At 42.2% G+C, this 24,553-nt stretch overlaps 1 protein-coding gene across 1 annotated transcript in view; it reads right to left on the bottom strand.

Moving 5' to 3' along the window:
- drosha (drosha ribonuclease III) overlaps positions 1 to 24,553 on the bottom strand; it is a 180,813-nt gene that overhangs the window by 70,347 nt on the left and 85,913 nt on the right. The window contains exon 24 of the mRNA XM_080751506.1: positions 11,241 to 11,311. Coding sequence (XP_080607632.1) covers positions 11,241 to 11,311 — 71 coding nt within the window. The remainder of the gene's footprint in view (positions 1 to 11,240; positions 11,312 to 24,553) is intronic.

The raw sequence follows: 24,553 nt of genomic DNA, 5'->3' as shown, positions 1-24,553 counted from the left end.
TGGTCTAACTCAATGACTGCCCGAAAAACTGCGATTTTCACGTTATATGCCGCAAATTTCATTTTACTTTTTAACGTGGCAAGTGCATGTCCATCGCGCACGATCTGCGTGCAAGCCGTGGTCTGTTGGAGATTACAAAAGACCCCATGTTAATCCATGCTAGCATTGCTGAGCTATGAGCAGTGCAGTGTAACAAGGAAGAAGTAAACGCAGCAGAGAATGGCCACAGAGGAACGTGTTGTCCCGCCACCCATAACCGCTTCCAGTCCCAAACCGGAAGCATTGTCTTTGGGGCACTTCCGAACGGCAGATCGGCGATCCGATTTTGGATTCTTTTTAATACATTTTAATTAAGGTTAGGCACTGCACGCTTAAGTTTGGGCATGAATGGGTGCCATGGCATTGATCCGAAGGTTCATTAGTCCGAAGGTTCATTAGTCCGAATTTGTTAAGAATACTATGCCTAACTCTAACCCTAACCTCAACCTTAGTAACCCTAACTAAATTCGGACTAATGAACTTTCGGACTAATGAACCTTCGGACTTATGGGCAGTCCCCCATGAATGTGGTGATTAATGTAACCCACATTCTTTCCTTTCACAGGATTGATGGTCAGCAAACAAGCACGTCTTTGGCAAAATGTGAAAGTTTCGAGCATGTTTATGTGTGCATTCTTTGCACATTAATTCTCGGAGTAATTGGTAATCCAAAAACAAGAACAAACTAAACAAAAACAATACACAGAACATCACTTTGCAACTGGCTACATTAACTCTCCTACTGCCAGATCATTTATTTATTTATTGGGTCTGGCGCCATCAAAAAGCGGCTTACCTTTGCGACGTTATAGTAGATAGACAGACAGACATTTATTTATTTATTTTTTTTTTGGTTGTGCAATAGTGCACTTTGGTCTGCCAGGCAGCAGAGGGCGGCGTCATGCGAGAATGAATGTGAATTTGCCTGTTATGTGTTGAAGAAGAAGAAGACCAGTCACTGGCCCCAGAGCCTTACAGCCAGAGGAAATCAACAAGGAAGTGAATTGTTCTCCGTTGATCTAACGCATAATGGATTTTTTACACCATCACCGCGGAAAATGTGTTTACAGTAGACGGCCGCGCGACCCCTCATCAGCTTACAGTCATCAGACGAACGAACCGAACGAGCGCCGTATTGGCGGAGAGGTCTTGCGAAATCGGGCGAACGTGAACGTTCAAAGCGTGGGGAGAGTTAATGGCATACTGCACGTACACACGCGCGCACACACACACACACACACACACACACACACACACACACACACACACACACACACACACACACACACACACACACACACACACACACACACACACACACACACACACACACACACACACACACACACACACACACACACACACACACACTACTACTACCACTCCTTAAACAGAACAAGACAAACAAAAGGAACACACACTGGGAGGAAGCATGTGAAGGGCCAAGGTGAAGAGGAGAAAACAACAAATGTGTGTGTGCGTGTGTGTGTGTGTGTGTGTGTGTGTGTGTGTGTGTGTGTGTGTGTGTGGTACAGTGTAACAAAAAATACCAAGAGAAAACGACATTGCGGAGCAGAGGACACAAGTCCTTCATTGCAAAACAAATGAAGGAACAATATGTACTTGCACTTGTGAGGAATAAAATCTTTTTTTTTTCTTATCAAACGAGTGGGCAGAGCACTGTCCTTGTTTTTGTTGCATTTTCCTTCATATTGAGACTGACCGTATGAAAGTAAAGAGAAAGATGACAGGTAAACATCTAAACAACCATGGACACACACTTTAATCGATCCCTCTGGAGTCTGTGGTAACTGACAGCTACTGTGAGGTGTTGTCATGAGGTGGGAGTTGTCAGCCATTCCTGCATTTAACACTTAGACTGTCATAGTTTTGCCATAACTAATGTAGATTAGCTGTCAAGGCTTTTTCCCATTGTATTTACCCGATTTTCAGTGGCGGAGTCCACGCGAGTGTTTGCGTATTTGTCCACGACAGCTGAAAGTCTTTACTTTCATGCAGAGAAGAAAAAATACAGCCGCGATGATCCGTATGTAGGTTATGGTCGATAGAAAACAGTCCATTTTGACCAAACGCGCACTATGGGAAAAGAAGCAGAGATATATCCATGTTTCTGCAGCCAGGATGAATACAATTCAATGGGCGCCGGAAGTCCACGGATATAGTATTCAACGTGGCATCATGGGAAACTGAGTTTGTTCGCTTACTTCCGGCCGCGGCAACGCAGGGGTATTCAGTTACCATGGTAACCGATGCTGCAGCACTTCACGGAGGGGGGATCGTAAATACGTTCACAGACATGTTAGGCATCCCATGTGCTAACCTACGCGAGCACGTAAAGCTAGCACACTCTACTGATGCCCCGAGAAACTGAGACAAGGTTGATTTGTCACTGTACAGCAGGGTTCCCCAATTAGTTTTCGCCAAGGGCCGAATTATGTCTAGGGTACCAAGCCGAGGGCCACACCATTGCGGGTGGCGACGGCGGCGTTCCTGCTACTCCGACAATTCAGATATAGGCCTACTAGTGCAGTGTTTCTCAAGCATTGTACAGCGGACCTTTGGTGTGGCCTTTAAAATTTGACAGTGAAGTCATGATTTAAGGACTTTTAAAACCCGTTTAATACCTAAATAAAAATAATCAACAAACTATATAACAACTGGTAAAACATTCGCCAATTTTGAAATAATAAGAAAGAGGCAAACATTTTGAAAATAGCCACACATGCCATATATCTAGGTGTGCCCTGGGATCTTTTGGCTATGAAAAGTGTGCCCTGGAAGAAAAAAAGGTTGAGAAACACTGTACTAGTGTTGTTACTGCTCTTATACCACCATTATTATAATTATTATGAGAAATGCACTCCTTAAAGTTGAAACAAAATAAGTTAAGAACCAATTAACTCATTTCCTGCCATTTTGAATCCCATTTTTTACTGATATCCTGCCAGAGGTCTCCATAGACTTCCATGTAATTTATAGTGCACGGATCATGCACGCCCATGCACAAATCATGCACCATGTGCGTGTAGGATGTTCACAGCTTTCAAACAAAAACATCCGATTGGAAATCCGTTCAGACATTCATGAGAAACCAGCCATTATGTTTTACATGTAATGTAAACAAAGATGGCTGCCCTGTATGAAAGATGGGGTTGTATGGGGGTGAAACATGCAAAATCGCGATTGAAATCGTTTTTACTAGATTTAATGGGGTCAAAAAAACATTTTTCAAAAAAAAAAATCGTCATTGGCAGAGTGGACACATAAATATAACTCGTCAAACTAGTCATAAGCAGTGGATGAGTTAACCCGTCTGCTTGAAAAGTATGCATCTGTAGCAGCTAGTTGACAGTGCAGAGACATAATTGCCTTCCTTTGATCCATTAACAAGGGGCTGTTACTACTTATTGGCATCAGCTGCCAGCTGGACACAGAGTCTGACACAATCACCTTCCCTCTGCAGGGCTCTGTGTCTCTCATTTCTCCAAAAGCCCTTGAATATGATTGAAAATGAATAAGGATTACTGTGATTATGGTAAGCTTACATTTCATATCGCACTCACCTTACCTGTAACTTTCACTACTCCCCCAAAATATTTAAAAAAAAAGAAAAAAAAAAGAAAAAAAAGACTGGGGTTGTTGGGGGCTGGACAGAACCCCCCCCGCGGGCCGCAAATGGCCCGTGGGCCGCCTATTGGGGAACCCTGCTGTACAGTTTTCTAACTTGAAAGTTTTCATGTAGAAAATAGCTCTACTGAAAGTACCTGTGATTTAATGACTATACTCTCAATGGTAACAGTAATACAATTCTATATGATTTCAAACCACACAAGTTCCTATACAGCGGGGTTGTGTAGGCAGAGTAATAATATGTCTGTAAGATAAACAACATCCCGTAACTGAAAAGGAGCCCTCAGCTGTTGCTTGGGCTATCGTTGCCAGAGGCAAGCCGAGGCACATCACTTTAACTCATTTAGTGCCACCCCTTTCACCACTAGAGGGCGCCCAGTGGCCAGAGAAAATCCCATAGAGATATGCTGGTATATGCAGAAGCCCTGCAGCCATGACTTGCCTGAACACTTTCCTTTGTGCATGACTGCATGTACAGGAAGAGGATGAAGTTAGCTTGAAGTTAGCTATTGGCTACCAAGCATTTTAGAAGCCTTATTTTCGTCAACTTAGCCATGATTAAACCTTGCACACCTCATGCATGGGAAAAAAACAGAGAAGAATGAGCTCTGAAAAATCCAATGCAATCCAGAGTGGATTTGTGCAGTTTGTTCACAGCTTTCAAACAAAAAAATCCGATTGGAAATCCGTTCAGGCATTCTTGAGATAATCGCCCTTATGTTTTACATGTAATGTAAACAAAAATGGCTGCCCTGTATGTTAGATGGGGTTGTATGGGGGTGGAACATGCAAAATCGCGATTGAAATCATGTTCACCAGATTTGATGGGGTCCAAAAAAAAAAAAAAAAAATTCAAAAAAATTTTTTTCAAAAAAAATCCTATCCCGAACTTGTTCGGGATAGGCACCCTGTGATACGATCATATATCCCGAACTAATTCGGGATAGGCACTCAATGAGTTAAAAACCCCTTCACCCATTGCTGGGGGAGGAAGCGATGGAGGTACAGATTAGGAGAGAGGAAGGGAGTTAGGAAAGGCTCCAAGGTACAGTAGTACTAGTTAGAAGAGGGGAGGTAGGACAGGGAGACGAGGTCACACAGTAAGTGAGGGGTGGGGATTAGGGATGGGACGATACGCGACATTATCGTTTATCGTGATAAAAAACACTCACGATAATCGTATCGTGGAGATGTATTTTATCGTGATATCGTCCTCCGTCATGCACTGGGATCAATTCACCTTTTATTTGCCGAGCTGCATATCTGGTACCACTTAAACCCTCTATAATTGGTAAAAGGTACTTATAATATGCGTACTTGATACAGTATTTTTTTCACTATCAAATGTCTTTGCCAAAAAATAGCCGTTCTACAAGCTTACAACGCGTCGCGTTAGATCTGCTATTTTTCGCCAAATTTTCCGCCCCAGGATAATGGATTTTGATTATTGTGATAATATCGTAAATCGTGATTTATTTTGTCACAATAATCGTGATATGAAATTTTCATATCGTCCCATCTCTAGTGGGGATGTGTACAGCATCGGTGGATGAAAGGGAGACAGTAATAAAGGGGGATGAAGACATGCGGTAAATGAAGGGAAGAGAAGCGGACAGAGCGAGAGGCACGACCGCACGTACACAACAACCGAATGCGACCAACGCGGCGCTATGGTGACCGCCTCCGTTGTCACAGCAACCTCGGTCACATTTGCTAGGATGTGGGGCGTCTTTGAGTGGTGGCGGGGGTGCTGCATGTGTATGGTGGGGTGCTAATGACTGTGTCAGTATATGTTAACTCATGGGCAGCAGGTGAGATCATCATCCCAACTACTAATTGAAGCCGAAGCCCGAATTGCATGACAGGGGTCTCACAGCACATGGTTGGCTCTACAGACTTTTGCACACAGATAGCTCAGATCTTTGCCTACTTCCTTAGCTATTTCCCCTGCCGTTACTGTACTTGCATGATGCACAGTTGTACAAAACAACATTCTTTTCAGTAGATACAACCAATATGCCCATAAAAGGGGACAAGGACTGAGAGATAGAGATCTCCATATATGGGCACACATCCGTTTTACATCACACTGACATCACACACATTTGGAAGTGTGACTATTGATGACATCAGATATCTCCATATTTGGGCATAAAGGTCATTGCTATCAGCCTATAGCTATCTGTAGCCATTTCATCCGGGTCCTTCTCATCACAAGCACAACCATGTACATGCGCGTCCGCTCGCCTATGGAGTAAAGCCTGGCCACTCAACAGACTTTGACTTTGGCGCCCCCAAGTGGCACAGAAAGAGTTAACATTACAGTAAAAAAAAAAGCCTAGTTTGACCCCTTTAAAGCAGATTATTTTTTACCTTTTTTCCCTGTAATGTAAAGTTAATGGGACACCAACTCTAGCGGTTGATAACACCAATTTAGCTGTGTCTCAGAAAGGGTTATCATACCAAAATATAATCTACAGATATAGAGCTTTTCAAAAATGCATGGTAAGGGGGGGGGGGGGGACGCAGTAGTTTCAGACTACTGCGTGAGCCGAGTCTGAGATCAGGCTAAATCACTACCGGTATATGGAATCTACGAAAAGGTAGTGGGGGTCCCTGCTTCATCTCTCTCTCATCTAAGGGGTCCTTGGCCTGAAAACGCCCCTGAATTAGAAACAACCACGCGTTCAAGCACGTGCAAGGGTCATCATTTACTAGTCTAGCATCAAAGGTGGACTACATTACTCGTGGAAAATGGGGACTAGGTGACTCCTCACAGACAAAGGTAAAATAAAAGGAGTAATATATGGTCCTACAAAGTATCACACTTATTTTCCATCTTTTTCCACGATTATGACGAATACATTTTATTTTTATTATGCTGCCCTCATAGTTATCTGACAAGATCTGTACCATTGTACAATGAAGTATTAAATACAGGGCCTAAGTGGTTAATCAGACAAATTAATTTAGTAGATTATTAAACCAATTAAACCAAATTTGTTGTCAATTCGTTTGCTGTTACTACACTTATTGTGGGCTCGCTGAAAGGCGAGACCAGTATGTTATACCAAATCTTTATAGGTCAAGTTTATTCTCCTCAAAAAAGTACCGACAGTACAAAGGCAGGGTCCTAAACCAATGAGGAGCAGCATTCTAGGTGACATCACCACCAACAAGTGCGACCCGATATAAATAACAACACCACGTGGGCTCGAGTCCTGTATGTTATATATATATATCAGTAATCAGTATGGTATACCAAAACATTATAGACCAAGGTTATTCTCCCAAAAAGAATTACTGACAGTACGAAAGCCAATGAGGAGCAGCCAAAGGGTATATCTTTGTGCCCATACATCGTGTTCCATGCGAACCCACACTGTTTTGTAGGAACAGTATTTCTAGTTATAAATGAAGACATGTGAACCTGTGAAGTATAGAGCTATCGAGATATGACTTGGTATGGCAACATGACTGGTGTCTTGCACGCGGGCGAAGGCGGGCGTGCAAGACACCAGTTGCCATACAACAGGCATGATGATACATTTATTTTAAGAAGTACATTCTATTTTTCCTGTTTCTACGGTTTCTTGGGCTGGATATGGCAGCCTGGAACGGGTGTTCAAGTGCAGCTAAACTTGTCATGTTAGTAAACGTGCCACAATTAACAATTGCACCTGTAGCTGACCTGCGGAACCTGGGAATATACCATTTTGTCAAGATGGGGAGAATACAAGTTTGGAGAATAGAATTATAATACCTTGATTAAAGTGACCATTTTGTAAAATTTTGCATTTGTAGTTATTTTACTGTAATTTAACAACATAATAACCAGCACAGATAGACAAAGAGACATTCATGGATTTATATTTATTTAAAAGTAACTTTTATTTTCCCCCCTGGACCCAGGGTATGGCAGCTGCATACCCCTGCCATACCCAATTGACGCCCCTGGGAGAGAGAACAGAATGGAGTGTTGCTGGCTGATAAGTCGTTATTAGAGTCACTACAGTGTATTACGGTAACGTCAGAACAGAATACAATTTATTGTTGTTCTAAAGTATTTTTTCCCCCCAGTATATTATTAAAAACTATTACATATCAAAGGCAAAATGGAATATTTCATTTGCTCTGTGTCAAACGCATGAATCCTCTGGAGAGATAAGTTAGGGCCCGTGTGATGTTGCCCCCAGGGGTTGGAACAGATTTTTTCGCCAGTCTGCAAAAGAGTTTTCCCGGGCTCCTCAGTGCTGCATCAGCAAAACTCAAGATGAATCTCCCTCTTAGATGCTGCTACCCGCACCTCCTAACAGCATTAGCTTATGTTTTGTGAGAGCTATAATACTGTATCACAGTGACTCAAAGTGCCGCCAACACATCAATTGAATTAATTAATGTGCCTTCTGGAGCACGTTACTGACCTTAAAAGTAACATGCAAGGGAACTCAAGCGCAGTCAAGAATTCCCATCACCTTGTTTGAACCGCAGTATATCCCTGGGGATGAGGATCCCAGAGCCTCAATGACTGGATCAAAATAAAGGCACAATTCTTTTTGGAGAATTGTGCCTTTGGCAGTGCGCCTCATTTACCACTTAGGTACATTAATGAATTAATCCTTACATGTATTTATTTCCCCTTCTCCTTTGGATTGGCCATGAAGTGGCACACATTACCACTGAGGGGGGGGGACACTTGAAACAAATTGACTGCTTGAAGACAACCACTGGGTGTCATTCCAGCAGTCTGAGCAGAGGAAACTGACAAAAAAATCATCACATTATGTTTAAGGTATTCATACAGCTGCTCTATGTCCATGGTGCAAACATTGTTCTCTGTGCCAAGTTAACTCATTGTTGAACTGCTGCTCTGTGCGAAGGTAAAACTACCTAGTGTATGTTACTGTGTCTTTGAGGATTAGCCGCTGCTTGCCTCTTTTTGTTCTAACTGGCATTTAATTACTGTACGGTATTACTGGTTTTACAGTATCTGTAGCCAATAACTTATAAACACCCTGTGCTGTTGTCTCTCTTAATCTGCTTTTTAAACACTTACTCTGTTTCTATATTTACTTATTTCACTCTCTGCCATTTATTCCAAAACCTGCTTTCACTGCCTGCGCCTCTTTTTGCTTAAATGTCAATAATTTCCACACATGAATTTTGCTACTGCTTTGCTGTGTTGGCCTGGGCCTTTGATCACATCCTAAGGACAGCACTGAAAGACTAATGCTTGAAATCCAGACGCGCAAGTATAAGCACAAGAACACTGATTTTCTTCCTCTCCATGTTAACCCATTAAGACCTGGAATTATTGTATAGTTTAGCTATTGAAAAATAGCAGATATACAAGCTCACAGCGTGGCACCGAGTGCCGCGCTGTGATCTTGTAGATCTGCTATTCAACTCTTCAGTATTTACAGCTCTTTTTCTGAAAATGTCCTGCAAATGAATTTTTTCCAAGGTTTTTTTCCCTGTTTTGCCTTCAAATTTTTTATGGAGAATGGAGCATAATTTTGCAGAAACTCACAAATGACAAGAAACCACTCCATTCCCATTGAAAAGCAGAATCCACCTTCATGGGTAGATTTAGCAAAAATAGCTGAACTACAAGCTCAATGTTCTGCAAATCCCCTGAAAATCTAGTGTCTTGCTAATGGAAGGACGTGTGAGGTTTTGAAATGGCACACCTATAATAATTAGGGCTGGATGCGATTAACCATTTTAATCTAATTAATTATAGACTCTGTGATGAATTAATCGCAATTAATCGCAATTCAATCGCACATCGATATTTGACCTGAGAAGCATTTTCTTTTTCAAGTAAAACACATTTTGTTGTACGAGTGAATCCACTGGGCCAAGCAAAGCGCTCTGATCGTCTACTTCTCCCTTTGCGTTTGTTGTCTCTTCTTGGTTGGTGCATCGCTATGATCGGTATGCCCGAAACTGAAGGTTCTGTGGTGCAAAAACTAAGTGCAATTAAAATGCGTTAATTTTTGGGGGCGCCTGCTGGCCTAGTGGTCCAGGCGCATGCCGCATACTGGGCTATGATGCCTGCTGGCGTCGCTGGTTCGATTCCCGATCCGGACGACCTTTGCCGCATGTCATTCCCCATCTCTCTCCCCATTCCTGTCAGTCTACTATCCTATCAAATAAAGCCCCAAAAACAAATCTTAAAAAAAGAAAAAAAAAAAAAGAATCGCGTTAATTTTCTGTAATTAATTAATCGCAATTACGGTAATCAGTTTAAGTCCCATCCTTAATAATAATGCATAATAATGTGTTCCAGGTATAAATTAATGCAGCCATTCCCACTGGCCAAGGCATGTATACACTCCCCTTGCACACGTGAAAATGTTTTGGCCATGTGCAGTCTTATTGTAATGCATTGACCATACATTCCGCTGTCCCGCATCAGATGTGGGCATATTGGTCGGATCAGCCCCTCTGGGCAACCTCCAATCACTCCCTCGGGTCCTCAGCCAATATGCACAGCGAGTCTGAAGTTGAGTGGTTGGATTTATAGGAGTATAAACTGTAACAACGCAGGATGTAGTACTCAAGGCTAGAAATATGGATATTTTAATAATTAAAACGTTTCATTTTTTTATTCTCAATTAAAGTTGTAACTTTTGCAGCCCAACATTTATCCCTGCTTTTTGTTAGATTTCTGAGAACATGCATTATTGTGCACCCACGCTCGATCTGAAAACTGTTGTGGGCACATCTACCAAGTCCTTAATCCCTCCTCCCCTCCAGTGATAAAAAACAACCAAAGAACAACATACCAAACAGCTGTGTTTCAAGTCCCATCTTCAAGCAGAAGATTAGGAGTGGGAACAAAACAACAGAATAGGAGATATGTTGTTCCAAAAGCCGTAAGATGCCGACATGCTCCTTACCGCTGGGGTTTCCTTTGTTGGGAGAGTGCGTGCGAGCGCGTGCGAGTGGGTGTCTTCCCTTGAATGAATATTTATGTGTGCATTTATATGTATGCACAGTGTAGGCCACTCATTTCCTAACAGGACACGTACAGTCTCCTTTGCTGTGCTCTGACAGATGTTGTTCCATTGCTTTAAGTTTTTTTTATTTGCAGCACAAATCTTTTGTTAAGAGATGCAGAGGTCTAGGACAGTGGCTGCAAGCCATGCTGTAATCATCCTCTATTCATCGCATACAAATGTACTTCTTTGTGTATTTCCATCTTTATGGGGGGGGGGGGGGGGGTGCATTACGCTGTGCCTGCAGTCACTTCTGCTCTCTCTGTACTATCTTGTGGCATTCAAAGCAAAGGAGAGCTGACACAGGGTGGTGTGTGTGTGTGTGTGTGTGTGTGTGTGTGTGTGTGTGTGTGTGTGTGTGTGTGGGGGGGGGGGGGGGGGGGGGGGGGGGGAGATAGGACGCACAGTATAAAGCCAAGGACGTTGCATCTGTTCAGGCTAGCGGTACAAACGCTCTCGCTAGCTGATGCAGACAAAACATGGCAGCAGCAGAGGCCAGGGCAGAAGAACACACAACACTATAGGAACAGAGCTCGGTTACTTTACCTCGCCATTGAAAAGCAGCCGACCAAACAGCAGCTTGGCTTCCTTCAGGCCTCCCTCCAGATACACAGCCCCTGTGGGAACAGACGGAGACAGAAAGCAAAAGAAACCAGGAGTCAGAAGTGATAAATCGATATGAGGGGAGGCTCAGCCAAAAAGTGACGGCATCTTTGCCAAAAATAAACAGTCTGGCGCAGGATGCTTTCCTGCACAGTAAACTACAGGCGGCAGACAACCACCCAGCACCATTCTGTAAAGCATGCCGCCAATTCACTGCTGGCCCTAAAAGAAGACAAATTAAAGCAATTTCAAGGCAATTCCAGACCTCTCTCCTAATGGAAAAACTTAAAATTAATTGAACTCTGCAATGAGTTATAATTGCTTTATTAAAAAAGGAGTGAATTTTCTATTGGTTTTTGATGGCGACATGACCTTAGGGGTCCTGGCACTGCAAGCTCGACCTCCCTGCTACCCTTGACGCAGTTGCCTGTGTGTGTGTGTGTGTTTGTCCTGCACATTCATTTGAACGTTGCTTCTCGGTCGTCCCAACTATATCCTTGTGCATTTACTGACAATTTAGAAGGCAATAACGACAATTGTTGGGTGTTTTTATTTTATGATGTGCATAAATGAGCCATGAGAGAGGGAAGCACAACAGTGTTTCGGCGTTCAAATACTCCGGCTGCTTTCATGGGCGAAACAACAGATAAGGCATTCCTCGTCTGGGGAGCGAAACCGCTCGCAGATGGATAACAGACTCAATTACACACACACACACACACACACACACACACACACACACACACACACACACACACACACACACACACACACACACACACACACACACACACACACACACACACACACACACACACACACACACACACACACACACACACACACACACACACAGGTATCTGAGCAATTTATGGTTATCAGAGGGTGTGGCTCTATTTTCATTTGTTGCATATTCTAAAATGAAAAGCTATGTATTTGAACGGACCAAATCAATTTTGATTAAGAAAAATAAATGTAGAAAACTCCCTACTGGCCGAATTTGTAATTTGGAAATAGCAGATCTACAAGCTTGTAAATCGACTATTCCCACTGTCAATGTTCTTTTTTAAGTATAAAGTGATGTCAGTCATTTCTTTACATATTTAGGTTATGCGTCATATCTGCCATGTGCAACTTCAAAGACTACAAGCCAAACAGAAATGTAATTGTCAAATAAATCGTTAATCGCAATTATTTGAGTGACAATCAATCGTCGGGCACCATATATTTTGGGGCCATATATTTTGGGGCAGCTGTAGCTCAGGAGGTAGAGCGGGTTGGCCAATGACCCGTGGGTCGGAGGTTCAAATCCCGGCTCCTCCTGTCAACATGTCGAAGTGTCCTTGGGCAAGATACTGAACCCCACATTGCCTCCAATGAGTTGGTTGGTGCAAGCTTGCCACCATTGGTGTGTGAATGTGGGATGTGAGGACGCTGGTGTTGTCGAATGTTCGCCGCTTCACATCCCAATGTATGAATGAATGAACCATTGTAAAGCGCTTTGAGCACTTGGAAAAGCGCTATAAAAATGCAATTCATTATTATTATTATTATATTGCGGAGGGGAGCCCATAAGGGGCGCATGTATAGCAGCTTGGAACTTGCCACGTGTAATATACTTTATACAACTCCATTCAGCGAAGGCCCGGCGAGGACACGCTGTGATTGGCCAGTTGCCCCTGCCAAATATGGCGCCCGCAATGGCACACTGCCGCCGGGGAAGTGTAAGCCGCTAATGAGGTTCTACATCATTTCTATATCTATGGTTTCAATTGTACACTTGGAACCGTTGTGTCCCACTACGGTTCTATTGTGAAAATAGCAGATCAACATGCTCACAACGCCTCGCAACGAGGCGTTGTGAGCATGTAGATTTGCTATTTTCACAATTTCTGCCTCTCATATTTGACAATTTGTCATTTTAGAGGTATAATTAAAAAGTCCTTAAATTGTCACTTTAGAAATGTGCATAATACACTCTCTATACACTTAAACTTCGAGAACCACTGCACTAGGCAACACATAACCTCTGGAGACTGGCCATGCTGAGAACACACACATGCTTATGAGTGTGGCTCTAGGGAGAGGGTGGGGCGGGTGGAGAGTGGAAGGCTGGAGGTGGGGAATTTCTTCATGTTCTGATGACACATCACATACAAACTTCCCCAAAGTGTAGGCGTCAAAGTCATTGGAAGTGGAACCCAAGAGAGGGTGGGATTTCTTCCCCATTTTGATCGCTTTTTTATTGTATTTTTTCAGGTAGGAGACGTGGACGGTGAGGGGGGGGTGTTGGGATATGCAGGCCAGGGTACAGTGGGATAAGGGTGGTGGACATCATTTATTTCATTCTGATTAAACTTTTTTTTTTTTTTTTACCACATTGGAGGGCCCTTGATGGCCAGGGGCCCCTGGGCACATGCAAACCACCGGAGAGAACGAGCACGGCATTAAAACAACTTAAAAGCAACACCTTTGGTGTCAGTCAAAGAGGCTGGTGGATGAAGAGAAGCTCAATGTGCCAGTTAATTCTGGAAGAGAAACTCCTCTGACGAGGAGCTAATGAGAGAAAAGTATAAGGGAAAGAGAAAAAGGGCCCCACAGCACCCCGATGGATGACTCAATGGACTGTGATCATTAAAACGGTGTGCACACACACACACACACACACACACACACACACACACACACACACACACACACACACACACACACACACACACACACACACACACACACACACACACACACACACACACACACACACACACACACACACACACACACACACACACACACACACACACACACTATAGCACTAACATCTCATCTCCACAGGTGTCATGCATTGGTTAAAATAGAAGTATCCCCCTCCCTCAGTCTCTCTTCCTCATTCTTGTTTTATATCCCAGCTGTACCCAGGCCTGGCACTGAGAAACCACTCAAGAAGTGTAAACGAGCGGATCTGGCCAGTGTTGGGAAAGTTCACTTTCTACACAAACTAGTTCAGTTCATAGTTCATAATTCAAAATGTTGATCTAAAGTTCATGGTTCCAATAAATTAACTAGTTTTCCATGAAGCATGGATTTTACCATATGGATTATGTTTTCCCCGCACGAAAGAACACACGTAACGCGGCCATGAACTGGGGTGGGCGCGCACACCGTGTGCACTCGCAGCGTAAACATTATATAAATAAGCTGTGGCAGTGAATAGTGTATTGTTTTGGCGACGCGATGGAAAGCGTTGTGTTAAAGCTCCTATATTGATGATTTCTTGTAAAGTATTGTACAGCTTTGTAAAAAAAAGAAAAAAAAAATGTATGTATACACATATATATACATACAGTATATAGGTCGCATATGCGACCTAATTTCATTAAGTGCGAGTGCAAATATTACTAGGTTGCACCCGTGCGACTTGGAGGATGGGTGAAAAAGGGAAAAAAATCCTTGATCAAGGACCGCATCTCTTCTCTCTCACTCCCTCTCTCTTTAACTGCATGCAAAGAGCCTTTGCTCCTTCCCACACACACACACACACACACACACACACACACACACACACACACACACACACACACACACACACACACACACACACACACACACACACACACACACACACACACACACACACACACACACACACACACACACACACACACACACACGAGCTGGGATCGGGCCCATTTTTTCGGTCCGACCCGAACCTGTGTCCGACAGTTTTCTGTCCGACCCGAGTCGACGTCCCGAGCATTAATCATGAAAAAGCGTCCGACCCGAGCCGAGGCCCGAACCTTATGTTTTCAACGCTTTTTCGCCTCGCTTCTTTTTCTTTGAGGAAGCCACTGATTTACACTCACTAGCAAACGTGTTATAATGTGCAGTGAGTGCATGCAGCGTGCCTGTTTGTTACCCTTAATAATATTAAGCCACATTGTGGCTTGTGAAAGTGTTTTAAATAATTACACAAGTAGGCTACGTTAGATTATTAAATAATAGGCTATAACGTGCACTGCGCGTCTGGTGACTCGTCTGACTGCAGTCAGTGACTCGCTGCAGTCACACACTTAAAATCCTCTTTTACAAACTGTTAATAAAGTATTCACACACAAACCTTTTCCACATGTTCAATCAATATCAAAATGTATTCAGTCTTACCAGCATAGACTGAATGGAATCTGACATCTGCTTTTAATATCCAGCGTCCACAAACGGCCAGTCCACGGCCAGTTGGCCGTCTTTCTTAATCAAAAACTATTATTAATCCAACCATTATGGTTTATGGGTTTTAGGCTAAGGCTACATTCAACATCGGACTTTTTAATTATGTCTGCGTTAACAACTACGTTGAAATGCGTCCATACCGCGGCGCTGATTTCCCTCTTTCGTTTTCAATTGCTTTAAACTTTACCGTAGACAAGTTAACTTTTATCTCGGCTGGCGGCAACATTATCTCTCACTCATTCGCTTTTTCTTCTCGTGTATCTGTTTGTTTGTTTGTTCTCTGTCACATATGACACTCCGTCTCCCACTTCCTTTTCCCCATGAACATGTGTGCATGGTTGTCAAGACAACGCACTGAGCGTAGCCACGTGCAGTGCACCAGAAAGACAAGGAAATAGCACACACAGAGACGATAGTTGTATCGTTTTACACTTTATTTTCTATGAATCAAAATTATGTCCGACCCGAATCGACGTCCGATAATTAATTGTGAAAATGCGTCCGACCCTCGGATTTCGGTCGGGTATCCCAGCTCTAACACACACACACACACACACACACACACACACACACACACACACACACACACACACACACACACACACACACACACACACACACACACACACACAGCTAGTCGGTGCGGGGTGGACACATAGTCACACAGACAGACAGATTTCTCTCTCTCGCTCACCTTGGATACATAACCTTTCTTTGTATATTAACTATGCTTTTTCTGTTGTCATCTCGAACTGGATAATCTATAATTCACGGGGCTGTGGGTTGTTTGTTTGCTATTAGACTAGCTATTGATTAGCAATCGCTAGTGGATGTTTACGTTAACCTACTGTTATATGCGCATTGGGGTTGAAAACAGCTGTGGCTCGTTAAGTTCCTCTGTGCCCAAAATGTGCATATATATATATATATATATATATATATATATATATATATATATTAGGGCTGGGATGAGATTAAAATTTTTAATCTAATTAATTACAGGCTCTGTGATTAATTAATCGCAATTAATCGCATTTCAATCGTACATCGATATTTGACCTGAGAAGCATTTTTTTTTCAAGTAAAACACATTTTGTTGTACGAGTGAATCAACAAGTGAGTTTTTTAAATCTAAATTTCGCATCCACTGGGTCAAGCAAAGCGCTCTGATCGACTACTTCTCTCTTTGTGTTTGTTGTCTCTTCTTGGTTGGTGCATCGCTATGATCGGTATGCCCGATCTGAAGGTTCTGTGGTGCAAAAACCAAGTGCGATTAAAATGAGTTAATTTTTTTAATCGCGTTAATCAGTTAAAGTCCCAGCCTTAATATATATATATATATATATATATATATATATATATATATATATATATATATATATATATATAATACATATACATATTATACACACACATATATATATTATATATATATATATATATATATATATATATATATATATTAGGGCTGTCAAATGATTACGATTTTTAATCAGATTAATCACAGCTTAAAGATTAATTAATCATGATTAATCACGAATCGAACTATGTCCAAAATATGCCATTTCTTTATGTATAATGTTGCGGGAATGCCAAAATAAAGGCAAAGATACATTTATCATACAATATGTAGGCCTATGTATGTTTATTGTATTCATTATTATTATTTATGTTTTTTTTTTTTTTTTTTTTTTTTACACCTTACCATTTATTGTGTAGCAATAGCAAATATCTATACAATAGGCCTAAGGCTATGTCTAAAACACTGGCCTACACACAACTTCTTGAAGAAATATGAATTAAATAACGTAAGACATGAACACAATAATATTAGGCTTGCCATTCAGGTTGACAAATAAAGGTGCCCCTTTGAGAAGTGGAACTTACAAGTAATTTAAAATAAGGTGGAGAGAATCTACTGAGTAGGCCCTACCTGCACTACTACAGTGGTTCTCAACCTTTTCAGGATGCAACCCCCAAAATAATCATATTTGAACTGGGGACCCCTAATGTTTGACCAGACCAGAGGTATACTAATTTGTCAGTTTAGAAATGTGCAGATACCACACCTATACTGTATGTTGATCTGTTTATTGTTGAGTGAGAAAACAATGTTAAAATTAAGCTTAACAACTGGGGAGTCGGGGACCCCCCAAAAAATAAAACTGGGGATACCCCTAGGGGTCCCAACCCACAGGTTGAGAACCACTGCACTATAACACAGAATTATTTGACATCTTGGTTACAGATTTAACAGTTGACACACGTGCACAAGACAGAGAAAACAAGCCTTTGTAACAGCTGCTATTAATGTTGAGCTGTTAATTGCCTGTTGTCAAATCTGGGTCAAATGCGTATTTTCAACGAGGCGATGGAGGCAATCGTTATGCCTGGCAGTGTTACCGTGCGTGCAGTCTGGCATCTGATCCAAGAAAGTTGGAGCACCCAGCACCCTAACAACATCGCGGATATCAGGAACAGAGGTAGAAGTAGGCTAGACTATATTATGAGATGTACTGTATGATGATCAGTTGTTATTCCAGTGAGTGATCTAAATCCTTTTTTAACAGCTTCACTTAGAGACGGCAGATCACTTTCTCCCTCTCTCCCTCACTGCTGCTGACTGCAGAGTGCAGACTGAACTGAAGTGTTGTTCCGTCCGTATGTGTGTAGAAAGGGGAGGGGGGATGGGGAGCTTAGGGGCAGCGCTATACTAGTCCGTAAGACAGTGTTCCAACGAGAGAATACACTTCAGCTCAGTGAATGGGCCGGTCATTCTGCACATGCGTTAAATGCGTCAAATATTTTAACGCAATTAATCCAAAACATTAGTTACCACCGTTAACGCGATAATTTTGACACCTATAATATATATATATATATATATATATCAGTGGCGAATTTTCAGGACCTTCAGGGTATTCAGAGAAGACCCAGGGATCCTCAGAAGAAAGAAAATAATATTTTTATTTTTAAATAAAAAAAATATTTTTATTTTTTATTATTTTTATTAAAATAATTACAATTATTTGTGTTGGTAATCTGTTAAACTGCACTGTTTCGCTCGCTATACTCGTTGTAGTTGTTTCTTCCCCAAGTTCTGTGCATAGGGAGTGCTTGTGTGCTGGGGAAAATAACAGCCAATGAGAGATTTTTTCTACTGAGTCTCTGCGCAGATTACTCTCACTCGCAGGTCTTCCAGAATTCCCTGAGCCAGTTCCCCATAATACAAGCCTTGGTGTGGATTGTCAGTTTGATCAACCAATCATATTTTGAGGGCTCTGGTCAAGGGTATACGGAACACCCACGTTCAACCACCAATCAAAATGAGTCAAGTGACTACTGGCCAATCACAACACAGCTTTTCCGGGACTTGGAGTGGAACAACAAGCATGTTTCACACTGACTATGCACTACACGTGAAACTTGTAAAGTAAACAGACGCGACATGGCTGCAGCTGGAGTGAACGCTGTGGATTTATTATTATCGTTGCCTTTTTCAAGAAGACTGTTTTATGAAAAGATGGACAGAACTTAAAAGGAATGATAGCTTTATGAACCCATCTTTGAGAAATTCACCCAAAAGGACAGGAGGATGTTTTTCTTTTCTTCAAGTGAACAACTTCATTGGTGAGAGAAACTGAATTAATTTATATTGCTGGATATGCCGCTGTGCATTTAATTTCCATTGATTGATCATTGAAGAATGTATTAGAAGTTTGCAATTGGAAAAGGTACAGTTTCATGACAGTACAAATCACTGGTCAGCTAAAAGGAGATCCTAGTAAACCTTACAGCTTATTTACACAGGAACCACTTTATGTATCTCATATAACATTGAAAGACAGATTGATACACTTAGGCCTGTTTTTGTCTATTTAATGTGGGTCTTTCTTGACGTGGTCTTTCTTTACATTGATAGCTGGTGTTGTTACATGATGGTGGACAGTGCGTTTTGCTTTGTAAAGCACGCTATGTTAAATGGACGTTTCGATTGGTTGCGCTGGTTGTGTCTTGTGTGGCTCTGTCTGTCAGCAGCGCACATCTATTTAATCCTTATATTGGCATTGGTTTGGAAGTCTTGGTTTGGAGTATGTGTGTAGGTTAAGCCTACCCAGCGTGCTTGCCTTGTACACAGTCTGCTGTTCATTGTTAACCAGTTTTGTAAAAGAAAAAGAAGAATGAAAAAGGCATACAATTTGCGCGCATGTGCACGCGCGGGGGGGGGGGGGGGGGGGGGGCGGTGGTGCGTCCCCGAAGGTCCGGTCCCTTGGGGCACGCATCGCCACTGATATATATATATATATATATATATATATATATATATATATATATATATATATATATATATATATATATATATATATATATATATATTATACATATTATACATATATATATACACACACACACACACACACACACACACACACACACACACACACACACACACACACACACACACACACACACACACACACACACACACACACATACATACATTGTGGAAAATTCTTTATTTTCCGTAATTCTTTTTTTTTTTTTCAATAATATTTGTATTGATTTTCACATTTTATGACAAAGACAAGACAAACAAACAGACACAGACATCTCAGTTCAGACACGTTGCAAATGCAAAGGACATATATCAATGTACATCTCCTATAGAGCTATACCTACATCAGACTATAGAATGAAACACCTGTATTGTTGGTGCTTGACAGTCTAGATAGGTATAGGAGCTCACTCCTCTTGCACCCCTTTGCAATGTGAAATGCCACCAAAACAGTAATCCTTTCCCACACTTCTGTCTTGTCATAAAGCTGACAAGCTTTTATTGTGAAGAGAAATGTTTCTAAACCGTCACACATCCTGCATGTTTCCTTATGGTGAAAATAGCTGATCTACAAGCCCACACCGTGTCGTGGATGCGACGCAATGTGAGCTTGCAGATCAGCTATTTTCAGCATGGAACACAGCGTACGACAAAGCCTAAGTCAGGCTTGGGAGACGTAACAGCGCACACAGTGCTTCAAAGTGAATGCAAAGAAAGACGAGACCGGGCGGAGCCGCGAACGAGCAGACGGACATGTTCACAATAAGCGTTCATCAAGCGGAAATAAAGGAACGTTCCGTTCACGTTCGCCCAAAATATTAACGAGTTCATGAACGATCGTTCATTGAAAGCGTTCAGGCACATACACGAGGCATATACACGAATGACTGACACAGCACTCTGGTTTGGAGTGGTGGAGGTGAGCTGGTGTTTGGATTTGAGCGTCGTCGGCACTCCTGGCCCCATCAAATGCTCTGCCAACTGGCAAAAACGAGTGCAGGGTCAAGCCTTCATGGAGATGCAAACAGAAATATGAATCTCAAGCGTCTGTTGGGTTTCAGGTTCAGAGTGAGCGCTGTGTGCTCGACTCTGAGGTGTTATTTATTTTTAGGAATAGCTTTCCCTGCCGTCTGTGAAGGCATTTCAATGACCAGTGATTAAAAATCGAACCTCTGTTCGAAGTGGAGCTGTGTGTGTGTGTGTGTGTGTGTGTGTGTGTGTGTGTATTGCAGTTGAAAACAGCGCCCCTCCCTTAACATGTGTGGTCATAAAAGGTACTACACCACATTCTTGAGGCTACATACAGACAGACAGACCCACATACAAACATACCTACACACACGGCCACGTATAGGGAAGCTTGTGTTCCACACAGCTCCAAAAAAGAGAGAGAGAGAGAGAGAAAAACATGGGGGCCATGGTCATATGAAATAACAGTGGCTGACAGTCACATTAATAACCCAGAAATTAATTATTCAAAAATGGTCAGGATTTAATCCATCAAATAATATATTAAGCTGCTCTCTCTATACTCTGTGTAAATGCCTCTCTCTCTATTTCACTCTCCGTCCCTGGGGAAGACAGGGGCTGGAGCAACAGCAGTAGCGACATTAGCGGCAGCATAAACCTAGCTTTGTCTTTTGTTAAATTAAAGGCTTTCGAATGCAGCCACAGCATTGAGACAAGGCACGGCTTACATTTTCAAGCATCTGACCTCTTGCTAACACTTTCAGCGTTCTAGGCTAACCTTGGCTATACTGGATTCACCAAATGTATTTTCTCTCAGGGGGATGTTGCCCGATGACGCCATGACGCAACCTGAAGCATAGAGGCTTTCTTTTTTTTTTTGGAAGACACTTCCAAAAAAATTATACGGCCTCAAAGAAAGGCTATTTTATTGTTTTTTACATGTCTGGTTAAAGTTGATAATCTGAAATAAGGTTGAGTTATTTGTGTTTTGTTCAGAGCACACACCTGAACATTGATATTAAATATTGATGATGATAGTTAAATAAAATATTGTGATGCATATGTATTTGTTTGTTATGGTCCAAAAGTACATTTTGTCAGGCGATAAAATCGGCTCTTGTGTTTTTATATTTTCTAATGTGGCCCCCTTTGAAAAAAGTTTGGACACCCCTGTAGTGAAGAATGAAACAATCCCTATTATTTTAATTGGAAGACCTGAAGACACTCCACCACACACACACACACACACACACACACACACACACACACACACACACACACACACACACACACACACACACACACACACACACACACACACACACACACACACACACACACACACACACACACACACACACACACACACACACGCAGTGATCGACCATCTGTCTGGCACAGAATAACACACATCCACTGTGTGAAGAAAAGTATGGCCTTAACTCATACTCCGCGATCCCCGTAGAAACCGTAGATTTCCCGCTGTACCGCGGTGCCATGCCCGTAGATCCCGGAAGTTTAATTAGCTTTAATCATTATGAAAGAATTAAAAGTATTATCGCTGATTTTCGCTGATTCTGGCTCTTTAGGCCCGCCCCCCTAACTGTATCCGGTCATTTCCGGTCTGGACCGGATCTAGCTTTCCGTATCCGGTCTGAGCCTGGGCCATAGTCCCGCCTCCGTTGGTTTACATTGTAACAGAAGAGAAAGCTACTCGGCGATGGAACACTCGTTTTTCAATCGGATTTTTGCGTTTGGAAACTTTGATCCAGTCTCTACACGCCTGGATTATGATCCCCGCACATATCGTGCGTTTTGTGCGCGAACGTGTCCACTTGTTACCATAACGCACAGTTGGCTTTTTTCAATGTTTTTTCATGTAAACACTGGCGGATAAGCAGGGATACAGCGTGGCAACGGATATGTCTATTTCAATGGGGTTTTTTTTATTCGAAAGCTTGTCACCGAGTCTACACGTCTACTAGATGAGTCGCGCACAGATTGTGCACGATGCGTGCGCGTGCCCACGTTAAAAGGTAAGGACAATTTGGCAGCTGCTTACAGCTATGTTTAAAATCGCAGCAAAATTGTTAAAAGAGAAGGAACAATAAAAAAAAAGCTAAAAGTTCCCATCTATCCTTTCTCCATCCCCTCTATTCTCAGTCCCACTGTTCTTTCTCAAGTGCTTTTAGACAGGACGGACGCCAGGTGAGCTTCTTGTTGAGAAAGACCTGGGGGTGGTGGGTGGGGGGTGCAGTGATGAGCGGGAAATCATCACTGGTCTTCCCTTTGAATATAGAGGGCTGAGAGGGACAAAGCGCTTTATGAAAGACAGAGCCAGCAAAAGTACAGAGTTGGGGGGGGTAGAGCGAGAGCAGAGAGAGAGAGAGAGAGAGAGAGAGAGAGAGAGAGAGAGAGAGAGAGAGAGAGAGAGAGAGAGGCAAAGGCAACCAGGCCAAAAGAGTCCAAATGAGAATGGCCCATGCTGGCAGAAGTTAATGAAGGAAAGGGATCAGAAAAGCTAGATTTCCATTCAACACTTTGAATTATTCAGATCCGCACCCCCCCTTTTTTTTCTTTTTTTGACGGGTAGACATTTGCATTCAGTTACTCTCGCTTTTCATTCCTTCGTTGCCTTTCATGCCTTCATTTTTCCTCACTCTCACCTCCACTTCCAGGCTCATGCAAAGCAGGAGGATCATCTGCCATTTTCAACGTGGCATGGAGTTCGCTGGGGGTTACCGTGGCGCGGAAACAAATGAAACAGGGGTTAGCAAACATGCACGGTAAGCTCTTAAGCTATCTGCTCAGGGGGCCCCTGAGATATTACGTGCATGTCACACTCCTATCTCTGCACCTTTTCAAAATAGCGGGAGAAAAAAGGAGACAAAGAGACTTGAATAAATAGATAAGACACAATGAATGAATTGCAGAGAGTTTGTGCTCCGAGTTCAAAGACGAGGGGCTCGCTGTGTTGGTAGACGGTTCCAAGGAAAACATGGTTTGCAGTGAAGAATGTTAAGCATGTTTGTTGGTAGTGTCAAGAGTGTACATGTTGTTATGCATGTGTATTTACCGAGTGTTCAGTGATCTATTGCACATTATTATTATTATTATTACTATTAGAATTGACAGTGCCGTAAACTTTATGCGCAGGCTAATATGTTGCTTCGCAGATTCAGTATGTGCTCAGGTCCTGTCAAGTGTGCACTTTTTAAAGCCTTCTGTAGTCCCATGTATACAGTTTCTTATGGTGTACTTACAAGAAAGGTAGCATGAGGAGGCTTAAAGTTGCCTACAATGATGCTCTGAGGATTCTACTTAAGGTCCCTAGATAGCATAGTGTCAGTCACTTGTTTGTTTCATGTGGTATCCACGCATGTGAGACTCTCTTTAAGACATTCAATGTATGGTTTCATGTCTGGCCTGGATGAGTCCCGGAACAGTGTAATTGAGGATACAGGCAATCCTGTGAAGAGCTGTCTCCGGTTCTCGTCCAGGATATGTATACACTGGAGAGTCAGCCTATACTTATGATTTATGTCTGTTTTTTTTATTTTTTTATATTGTTTTGGGTATACTGTTATTGTTTTGTTTTTAAATGATGTTGACTGTATTTACTCTATGGACCCCCTGTGTGTCTGGAATAAAGTTTGAATTTAATTGAATAGTACTATTATTTTAAAATGTAGAGTAGCCAAATATCTTTTACCCCTTTTTCTCC

This window comes from Nannobrachium achirus (genome assembly GCF_963921795.1).
Source record: "Nannobrachium achirus genome assembly, chromosome: 21".
In the NCBI taxonomy this organism is placed as follows: domain Eukaryota; kingdom Metazoa; phylum Chordata; class Actinopteri; order Myctophiformes; family Myctophidae; genus Nannobrachium; species Nannobrachium achirus.
Note: the sequence above shows the minus strand (reverse complement) of the source record. Positions and strands in the feature narration are given on the sequence as shown.